This window comes from Magnolia sinica, chromosome 9, assembly GCF_029962835.1.
Source record: "Magnolia sinica isolate HGM2019 chromosome 9, MsV1, whole genome shotgun sequence".
In the NCBI taxonomy this organism is placed as follows: Eukaryota; Viridiplantae; Streptophyta; class Magnoliopsida; order Magnoliales; family Magnoliaceae; genus Magnolia; species Magnolia sinica.
Window position 1 is genome coordinate 40427085 of NC_080581.1, and position 11811 is coordinate 40438895.

The following is an 11811-nucleotide window of genomic DNA, read 5'->3' on the forward strand; positions in this document are numbered from 1 at the left end:
GTTCATTAGGTCCAATGCATATTTCATAGGCTAAAATGAAAACATCAGAGGAATCTGACCAATATTAACCATTTAATCAATGGACTCTAATATGGACGATCAATGCCATTTATAGAAAAATAGGTGCAATCAGTAATTTGATCTATTTATTTTCAGGGGCCACCATGTGCCTTCTTATTATTCCAAAGAATCGCTTTTATTATGCAAAACCATCATCATATCCCCAGCTTGAAAAAAGGATGGCTATAGTAAATAAGGCTAAATCAAGGATGCATTGGATCATTCGATTAATTCGATTTTATCATGGTAGCCTAAGAAATGTGTTTTAGGCGTAATAGACAGTTCAGATCACCCAATTCAACTATCCAAGTGAATCGTTGCAACTAGGAGCACTATAACCTATAGTGTTATAATAACAGACCCATTACAAAGAGACAGAAAGAAAATGAGAGGTGCTACTCTTTCTTACCTTCACCACTGTACATTGTTCACAACGCTCATTGTCAATGCAAACTCTACAACTGCCACAAACAAAGAAAGCAGATGATGTATCCATCTCTTTAAAATCATGCCTAGAACAGAAGCCCCAAGCCCATGCCCAAGCCCAGAAAAATTGATTTGGCCAATGCCCAACTCGGCCGGACCAAAAATTTGATAGAATTCCTATTTACCACCTGAATTTTCCTAATTTGTGACATTTCAAAGGAATGAAATCAATAGTCTACAACCAAGACTAATGGGTTGCATAGCAGAGGATTAATATGTCATATTTGTAGGATATAACATGTGCATATAAAGTCAGGTCCAAAAGGTTGGGTTGGGTTGGGTCAGTCTAAAATGAATTTAGCCCAAGCTCAGCCCACGAGCCAAGCTAGTAGGTCCAATCCCGACCTAATTCAGGGTTGGGCTTGTCGGGTCGGGAATGCTATCCGGCCCATTGCCACTCTTAACATTACATATATACGTAAACACATACATGCACTAACTGACCTGGGTCCATGGATCCTCTCGATGAGGGTCTCAAATTCGGGATCAAAGTAAGGCGAGCAAACTTTCTTCATGCTGTAATAAAGTAACAAAACAACATAAATGAATTGAGAATGAGTAACATAGATTGATCATTTTTATCTATGTTAAATCTTAGGATCACAACATGTGTTTTCCCCATTTAGTCTCACATGTCGAACATCCATATGATGGGCAATAGTAAGAAACCAACTTGAAAGTAATGATCCCGACCATAGATTCACATGGATGGATGTGGAAAGAAGAAAATTAGGATTGCTCAAATTCAACTACACGGATGAATGTGGTGTCATGTTTAGCATTGATACGATGAGGAATGTTACTTTTGTTTGCTTATGTGAGATGGCCCATAGGAGGCTTTGCACCACATGTGCTAACATGTTATACATGGGCAATATCCAAGCCATAAGCAATTCATTGATTGGGTGTGTTGTGAGCTTACCTTGGCCACATGTGCTAACTTTTGTTTTCTTATGTGAGATGGCCCGTAGGAGGCTTTGCACCACATGTACTAACATGTTATACGTGGGCAAGATCCAAGCCATAAGCAATTCATTGATTGGGTGTGTTGTGAGCTTACCTTGGACCCAAAATCAAATTTGCTTATTGATGTGCCACATTTCCACAAGAAAATGTACAAACAAAAACAAAATGATAAATAATCCATACTCAAGGTACATGTTTGTCCTACCTATCACTTCAGAGATCTACCCACCAAGCACCCATTAATGACCCTTAGTGATAGAGTTTCTTATTTAAGTATCCCAGTGAATTTCAAGACTACAAGGCATTGAAAATTTACATTTAGTACTCATTGCAAACCCAATGTTGTGGTGTGGATCTAGATTGCCCATAATATGGGCCCTATCATGGATGAGATGCTCCAAAATCCTCTTAGATCATTGTTGTTTTACCATTGAACATATATTATTGATTTTTACACATACCATGCTCCCACTTTTAAAAACCATCATTGTCATTTAATCCTTATTTGAATTAATTGGGGTCAACTATATGAATTATGTTCCACCATCCCACTACAACAAGGGCCATACCTTTAGTTAGACCATGGGTCATCAAGCCTTTTTTTACTATAAACTACGAATTAAAAACTAGTGCTTGGCTTGAAACCCAGTCAGCTGATTTAAGTTGATTTGCAAGACTTCGAGTGAGACCAAACTCCATGCTCTATAGCTATGTTTTAACTTTGGGTATTTGATTTATTTTATGCCAAGTTTGGTTGCACCATATTTCATGATTACTCGATTTAATTTGCTGCAAAGTTTCATGATATATCATGGAAATTTAGTGCAACCAAATGTAGCCTTATGCATTTCCAATCATTTTAAATGTTTTCTATCGTACTAAATTCTTATTAAAATCATCAATTGAGTCCTTAAGTTGAATAGACTTAGCTGGATGAAGTGGAGTGAAGTTTTTTGATTTATGAACTAAGGTACAACCTTAAAGGCAATGTACAATACACATACTTAGTCTGAGAATCATATTTTCCTCTTTATCTTTCTATTTTTGACGGAATTCATGACCCAACGGTATGCACGATATCTCAAGTTTATAATTTTCACAAATGAGGCCATGATTAGTTATCCGAACCATTAACGTGACAAGCGCCATCATCATGGAACCGCAACATCCCTAGATTCCTTGGCCCGCTGCCCTAGAGGTCTGCGCCCTCTTATGGCATGCTCCCCTAAGGTCTGTGGCCGACACCCCCAAAGGACTACACTCTTTACAGCAGTGCCCCACGTCCCCTTGTGGCCAACCATTCGATATGCTTGAGCCCTCACCTAGTAATAAGGTACTCCTTGGCTAGTTGTCATTAAGTCCCTCTATCCCCTTTTGGCCCATTGTTCGAGACACCTGAGCCCTCACCTGACTATAAGGTACTCATTGGCAAATGACTCTTAAAGGTTTGCACCCTCCTTAACTGGTGACCTCGATTGCCTGAGCCCTCACTTGGTAATAGGGTGTCCTTGGCTCATTTTCATAGAGGATTCACCCATCAAGAGCCCACAACCAAACCTTGTTGTAGATCATCAATGCATCATCAATCGTCGTAATCCCCTCAAGCGGTGAGTCCATTCCAATTAAATGAACATGTATCCCTCAAAAGACTATCTATCACTCTTCTTATTCAAGATAAAGTGGCGCATTCTTCGTGTAACTATTTTTCTATGCGTTGTCTCAGAATCAATGGGGTAATTAGAGGTCCGTGTTGTACCACGACCTGGATGTAACAAGAAACCAAATATCAATAAAAACTCTTCAGTCTTATATGCCTTTTATGTATACCTCTTGTAATGTCTCAGAATGATCTGTGAATGTTAATGGAATCCCCAACCAACTAAAATGCATGTAAACAATTTGCTTAATGAAGGCTGACATGTATGGTTGTAATTAAATTCATTTACAAGTTATGGTAGTGTACAAGCTTATTGCTAGAAGGTGGACACCATGAGAGTGCTTCCATCATTATTAATTAAAGGCTTGGTTTGCTTCTCATATAACTTATACCATTGTTTGCTTTATATGTGATAAGTAGTACATGATGAGATACACATGTGTATAAGATGTACACCTATATTCTACGCGAATATCAATATAATGTCTCATCAACATCTCCTACTAGGTCATGCATGATATCTATCTCAATAGAGATAAAATTATCAGGTGATGGAGATCCCATGTGGTCATCACCACAACAACATTACTAGATTAGTCATGGCATGTGATTCATACTATATATGCTGAAAGACATTTGCCTAGAAGCAATGAATCGATTCCATCATTGCAAATATTCTAGTCTCATAATGATTCATAGAGTTCTTAGTACTCTACAATAGATGATCAAATTGAAGGACATCCCTGAAATGATCACGATCATAATGATCGCTAGCTCAATCATGGCATGGGACTTCGACCAGATGTGTTAAAAGACCACTTGCATAGAAGCAATGGGTCGATTCCCTTATTGTTACTATGCAGGTATGGGAGTCCTGTGATTTATTCTAAGTGCCCTTACCTAAACACAATGGGTCGAATATATGCAAGGGATTCAAAAGCAATGAATGACATGTGGTAAAATACCAGTTACCTAGAACCAATGGATTCATTCTAGTATTGTGATTATGCAAGTATAGTAGTCCTGTAAGTGATTCTAAGTACCCTTATCAATGTGTCATGTGAACAAACTTAGTGAGGTGGTAATATATGCATTCCCTAGATCATGTGTTAAAATTTAGTTGTATTAGAAGCACATTGGGAAAGTTGTAAGTCAAGGTTGGGTCATGAGAATGGGTCAGAGGAAGGTCAAATATGTTCATAGCCCGGTAACATGTTTGTGAGGAGATTGTAAGTTCAAGTATTTGTTAATAACATGAGTCCATGGGTCATCGAGTCGGGTGAGCCCTTTTGGTAGACGAAGACATCCGAAGACTTGAAGACCTACAATAATCAAGGCATGAAGACATATGTATACATATGAAATGCCTTGGTATCCCTATACATAACACCCATTTAAACTAAAAACACCTACCTCTAGATGATATAATTCAATAGGAAAACCTGAAGTCATCATCACAAGCCTTTGAACTAAAAATTGAACAAGTGTAGCTTGACTTGTAAGAGGTTTAGAGCTTCTGAAGGTTAGAAACCAAAATCAATACAAAATAGTGAACTATTGATTAAATTGACAGAATTATTGATTGGAGTCGATCGAATTGATAGTACTTATTGATTCGATCGACACTGGTAAAAAATGTCCAACAAGCAAACTGAAGAATCCAGTGAACTGTCAATAGAATTAACAAATCCATCGATTTGATTGATAGAGCTAAAAAATGTCCAGCAAGATAAACTGTGTAAAATTCAGGGTACTGTCGATCGAATTGACAATCTGATCAATAGTGTCAATTCGAGTCGATCAATTGACAGACCGATCGATTTGATCGATAACTAACCATTTTCTAGCCATTTTAGATCGTTGCATCACTTAGGGCTTTGTAAACTTATGGGAATTTCGTAGAAATTAAGTCTAAGTGTATCCCTCTATAATCTCTTCTCTTAAGACTCAAATCCCATTGAGTTCATGCCATCTTCTTAGGGTTTAATCACCCTAAATGAGCATTCAAAGCTCCCATTGAAGATGAACATGAACTCTAGCATTCTTTAAGGCTTAGAAACTAATTTTATAGGTAAACCATATTTGTCTAACAACCTAGAATGCTTGATTAGGTGAATGCTCCATTGTTTCATACAAAGCCCTAATTTTTAGGAGATTCACCACCATCCTTGTATTCTAAATACCTTGACACTCTATATTAGAAAATTTATTCAAGGTTATTGATTAAGGAAGCCGAATATAGAAGCTAATTCAAGTCCGGAGAAACATGTTAAGAACATGTGCTCTCAAAAGGGCTCATCTATCTAATAAGAGTTTGTTTTGAGTCTATTATGAAACTCACATCCTGTGGACATTTGGGTTTCGAGTTTGACACTCAAACTCAAAATGTAAGACCCAATGTGGGCCACTAGCGGGTGTGTACGTATGTGTCTAGCTTTTCTCTAGAACTAGTCTAGAATTTGTGTTCCAAACTCGTAAGTAAGCCTTTTTGTAGGCCATGTGGTCCATATATACCGATCGATCCCACCACAAGAAGTATAGCGAGAAACCTGGTAAAACTAGACTTCACCATACATATGTATGGTCATACATAAGTAAATAAGTCGGATGAGAGAGAGAAAGAGAGACATGAATGACCATGAAATGTGTTGGTGAGAGGCTGGACACCACCTTAGCAACCTTGTGGAGAACATAGTGCATGCGATTCACTCCATCCATCAGGTGCCTTACCTCATGTTCGCCCGGAACCTAAAAGTTATCCTGGTCATCCCATGGTGCGAAAGAGTTGCCATGGGACGCCTACCATTAGTGGGGTGTGGATCTCACGCTGTTCTGAAACGTAAATGGGTGCAAGTGAATTTAGAGGTTTTAGGAATGATTTAACATTCTTTTCATCTGAGTTTTGAATCAGTATGATGTTCGGGCCATTGACAAACTATAGGTGGCACACCTGATGGACAGTGAGGATCTCATACACAAAAGTTGTAGGCAAGCCCCTTCTGACTAGCTTGGTCATGCCAATGCTTTCCTTGAAAAAGAAAGAAAGAAAAAAGAAGCATACATGTCAGCGTACCTAGTTTCAGAAGCAATGAGGAATATCAATTTCCTTGGCGTTCCAAAACCAACAACAAGCCCGAAAGAAGGAAACGAAGAAGGTGAGCCTCACACCTTCCTAAACTCTTCTAAAAACTGAAAAGAAAGAAAGAAAAAAAGGAAAAGAAAAGTAGAAGAGTAGTCTCAATGTTGATTGCTATTTTGAGCTTGTGATCTCAATTAAATACATGGAATTGTGTGGTAGAGATTTTTGGAAGGAATCTGGGAAGAGATTATAGAGGGAGGGGACATGCATGCATCGAAGTCAATAGTCAACGACGAACCCAGGAAAGAGGCTGGCCGCATGGCATGCCTCGCTTTAAGAAACTCCTCTCATTCCATAGCCATGTATTTTTTTTATTTTTTTATTTTTTTTTGTGAGCCCCGGCTCTGTAGGACTAAATATTACGCTGATTTCCTGATTATATAATACACGCCACCATCCTGTTTTCACAGCCTACGATGATTATCAATTCCGACGAGTGGGACCCATCCACAGATTGAATCTGTCTTAAATATCTCGTTGACAGGACTATGGTGGTCATCCCATTTGTGTGGTCCACCATAGTCGGCGCGTTCCATAAAAAAACAGTAAAAAGATAGAGGCCCCGGATGAGTCGATGAGACTTCCAACGCCAGAGGCTTTTTAAGCACTGTCTACCGCAAGAAAACAAGAGGCCGGATCTACTACAAATGCTTGTAGTATAAGCTTATCCTACAAGTGGCTCCACGCGGCTCAGGCGGGGTCATTTCTCACATCGAATCAGTTCATCACTTCTCTCCACCGTGCTTCTCTCTGGAGTGTTAAGATCATTCCAATCCAAATATTATGTGGGCGACAGAAGATATAGAAAGATCTCCACCACTCATCACTTAGGCAAGGCCATTTTTGTCATTCTGGAATTAAGGAAACCTTCTCTTCCAGGAGGCATTTAAAACCACTATTCACAGTACGGTATCACAGGCAGCAATTTTTCCCGTACAAATAGGGTGGGCCCACGATGATTTTATGTTAAATATACCCAGGTGTGGCACCTCATGACAGCAGTAATGAGAAAAAAAAAAAGGAAGAAGAAAGATAAAGTCAGCCAATATTTCGGGTGGACCGTACAATTACAAATAGTGTACAGGGAAACATCAACAGTCCAAACTATTCCCCTTCACTTAGTCGAACTAAATAAATGTATAGGCATGAGAAGTTTTAGTATGGTATTTAATGGCTGGAGAGGATTTGATATAACAACATGTAAATATGAGGGCATGCTAGGTCAGTGGAATTGAATGGTATTGAATTGCATTAGATGGGACATATCATTATTGCACAATAATTGCATCTCTAAAAATAACATGAATTGTAATTAACAGACTAAATTCACAGTGGATGTCATTCACTTCTACGCATATATAGTTAGAATGTCAGGTGTAAATCGTGTATATAGATGGATGGTATGGATAAACACATGCATCAATGTGTGGCTCACATGTGTAGGAAACCTGCGTGGGACCAAATGCAACTCCATCCCACCTAATCCGGACGTGGATTTCTTGCGAAAGGCTTTCGCAGGAAGTTCCTGCGTTGGGAACCTTTGTAAGGCCCACCATAATGCTTTTTATAAATCCACCACGTCCATCTATTCTGTGAGCTCCTTTTACGACAAAAGGACAAAAATGATTAGATCCAAGACTCAAGTGGGCCGAAAAGGGGAGAATTGAATGTCCACAGTTGAAATATTCATGGGCCCACAAAAGTTTGGAATCACGCTATTTTTTTTTTCCAGTTCATCCCAGTAAGATTGATGTTATGAACGGTATGGATGGCATGTAAGCAACACTGTCGACCCTAGGAAGGTTTCAACGGTAGGAATTTCCCTACCCACCTTTTCCTTTATTGAGCCCCCCTTGAGTCTTAGATCCGACTTATTTTTGGCCTCTTGTCCTAAAATGAGCTCAACAAAAGGATGGATGTGGTGGATTTATCAAAAACATCATGGTGGGCCCCATATAGGTTCCCACTGCAGGAACTTCTTGCGAAAGCCTTTCGCAGGAATTCCGCGTCCACCTAATCCCAACCTCTCCAAATGTTGGATGAAATTACATGGACCAAATGCAATTCTATCCCATCTAATCCCATTTAATACCTTGTGCCAAACGCCTGCTGAAGGGATGAATTTTTTCGGCAAACATGAGCTCAACAAAAGGATGGACGTGGTGGATTTATTAAAAACATCATGGTGGGCCCCACGTAGGTTCCCACCATAGGAACTTCCTGCGAAAGCCTTTCATAGGAAATCTGAGTCCACCTAATCCCAACCTCTCCAAATGCTGGATGGAATTACATGGACCAAATGCAATTCTATCTCACCTAATCCAATTTAATACCTTGTGCCAAACGCCTGTTGAAGAGATGAATTTTTTCGGCAAACATGATTAAGCTCCGGGGGAGGCGATTAGCTGTTAACCGGGTTACACATTAGTAGGTATTACCATAACCATGTGGGGCCCACCTTATGTATTTGTTGTATATCCATGCTATCAATCTGTCCATCTGTTTTTCAATCTCATTTAAGCACGTTATCCCAAACTTTAAGAAGATGAAAATATCAGGTGGACCATACTGTTGGGGGAAAAATTGACAAGTCAATAAGTCGGCTTATGGAATGTAGCAATTCTACTTAACTAGCACGGGGCCAGTAAAACTCGAGCCTGATGAGGCGTCTACGTCTAGAAATAGGCCAACCTTCAAGGAGGTTGATGCAATTGTAAGGACACACAAAGAACACGACTACGAGCCCATTCATATGAACTATGATCTGACCTATTAAGTCGACTATAGATCGATCATAGGTTGGTCATGGGTCGGATATATGTTGACCTTAGATCAACCCCAGATCGGTTACTATTCGGCCATAGCTCAGTCATAGCTTGGCCATTGGACGACTGTAGATCGGCCAACGTCCGGTTACAAGTCGGCGACATCGCATGACAAGGTCAAGGACCATTAGCACTTAGTTGAAGGGAACACAGACCCTTTGATCCAACCATTGGTCGAAGATGGTGAATGTTGATCAGTCAAGAAGATCGGAGTCACTTATTCCCGAGTCGTCACCTGCCTATGAGAGCTGATCTAAATCCGATCTAAAGATTAAAAAAATCTCTTATCATTCCGAAGATCTCTCCCCGGATCTTCAGGGGATAAGATCAGATCCTGATAACTTCGAAATCTGATGATCTCACAAAGATCCCCGATCCGGACGAATCTCCAAGATATCAGGATGAGTCCTCATACAATTGGACGCTCTTCCCTATATATAGAGGTATCCCCAACCATCAAAGGTACACTTATTCTTACCCTAGCACTCGACTGGTGTCTCTTTTCTGGAGACCCTACCCTACAAAAAGACCCTGACTTAGGCATCGGAGAGTCCCCTGCACTAGCTAGGGTCTCCTTTGTATCGCTTTTGCAACTGTGCAGTTTTAGGAGAGTCAACCGTGGAGGGTCTGACAGAAAACTGCGTCAACAGTTTATCGCTGTCTGAGAGAACAATATTTTAAGCTGTTCTCAGCTTTACCAGCAACATTTACGATGGCCAGGGGAAAGAAGAAAGTCCTGATGGAAGTCAAGGATAAACATCCTCTCCATTAGCCAAACAAGTTGAAGTGTAACCCCGACAAAAGAAGTAAGAACAGATACTGCTTCTTCCACCAGGATCATGGTTACAATACGAGCGACTGCTTTGACCTGAAGTAAGAAATCGAGACACTCATTCGCGATGGTCATCTCAGGGATTATGTCAACAACGGAGGAGATCGGATCAAGGCTACTAAGGGACAGCCGATCAATAACCAGCCAACTGGTGAAATCCACACCATTCAGAGACTGCGGTGGAGGAGGCGACTTGAATAATGCTCAAAAAGCGCATGTTAGGAGCATTAGTTGTCTTGAGGAAGAAGTTCTGCTCCTCGGTTGACCTTTGAAAGAGTGAAAGGTGGAAAACTACAACCTAGCATTCACTGAAGAAGATGCTAGAGGTATCCACTTCCCCCATGACGATGCACTGGTAATCACTCTAACCATCGCCAATAGGAAAGTGTTTTGAATTGTTGTCGACACAAGATCGTCAACGGATGTGCTCTTTCTCCAAGCCTTCGAAAAAATGGGAGTTGGTCGATCTCTGCTTCGACCTATCAAAACTCCATTAATCAGTTTTTTAGGTGGGTAGGTCCTGCCTGAGGGAGCCATCTAGCTCTCCCTCTCAGCTGGAGATGGACAAAATCAAATTACTGTGATGGTCAACTTCCTTGTGGTCAACCAACCATCTATCTACAATGCCATCCTTGGATGACCATTATTGTACCTCCTACGAGTAATGGTATCGACTTACCACTTGGCTATGAAATTTCCGACCGAACAAGGTGTCAGGACCATTGAAGGTGATCAACATAACGCCCAGCAGTGCTGCATAATGGCATTGAGAGCCCCGCGTAAAGCAATGACCATAAAGTCCCTGGATCTGCACGAAGAATCTCAAGAGAGAGGCCGACCCATGGAAGACTTCATTTCGATCCCACTGGATGAGTCTGACCCATCTAGGACTGTCCAAATTAGATTGTCTTTGACAACACCACTGCGTGGCAAGATGGTAGCCCTCCTCCGACATTATGCCGACATTTTTGCGTGGTCCCACGAAGACATGTCCAGAATCGATCCCGTCGTCATCACGCATCAACTGAACATCGATCCATCTTCCTGACCAATTTGACAGAAGCAATGTTCTCTCAGCCCTGAGAGGTATGACATGATTGAAGAAGCACTTGTTAAACTCCTCAAAGCTGGTTTTATTGAAGAAGTCTACTACCCGGACTGGGTGGCCACCATCGTACTGGTTAAAAAAGCTAACAGGAAGTGGCGGGTCTTTGTAAACAATACGGACATGAACAAAGCCTACCCGGAAGATATCTTCCCCCTACCTAGGATCGATCAGTTGGTCGATAGTACAACAGGACATGAGTTACTCAGTTTTATGAATGCATATTCAGGGTACAATTAAATTGTAATGCACTCTAATGATAAATCTAAGACTACCTTTGTTAATGACAAAGGTCTTTATTGTTACCATGTGATGCCCTTCGGCCTGAAAAATGTAGGAGCGATCTATCAACGATTGGTTGACAAGATGTTCGCCCACTAAATATGGCAGATAATGGAGGTTTACATCGACGATATGCTCGTCAAGAGTATCAAAGCTACAAACCATGTAACCGACTTAGAGGAGATGTTCCTCATCCTTCACAAATACCAAATGAAATTAAATCCAAGCAAATGCACTTTCGGCATTATCTCGGGGAAATTCCTCAGTTTTTGGTCCGCCAGTGAGGGATCGAAGCAAACCTTAAAAAAATTAAGTCCTTCCTTGACATGTAGTCACCAACAATGTTCAGAGACATATAGAGGCTCACTGGAAGAGTAGTAGCTCTCAACCACTTCGTGTCTCGAGCTACAGACAAATGTCTCCACTTCTTCAAACAGTTGAAGGGAAGGTAGATAGTAG

At 40.6% G+C, this 11811-nt stretch overlaps 1 protein-coding gene across 5 annotated transcripts in view; it reads right to left on the bottom strand.

Moving 5' to 3' along the window:
• The window catches only part of LOC131255389 (ACT domain-containing protein ACR2), a 40013-nt gene extending 33263 nt beyond the window's left edge, over window positions 1–6750 (bottom strand). For 2 of the 5 annotated variants that reach the window (XM_058256089.1, XM_058256090.1), the window contains exons 1-3: window positions 6243–6750; window positions 991–1062; window positions 470–521 (exon numbers count right to left, since the gene is read on the bottom strand). In XM_058256089.1, the coding sequence (XP_058112072.1) occupies window positions 470–521; window positions 991–1061 (123 nt within the window). In that variant the 5' untranslated portion in view covers window position 1062; window positions 6243–6750. The remainder of the gene's footprint in view (window positions 1–469; window positions 522–990; window positions 1063–6242) is intronic. The other 3 variants (XM_058256093.1, XM_058256092.1, XM_058256094.1) reach the window with 2 other exon arrangements.
• Window positions 6751–11811: the final 5061 nt, after the last annotated feature.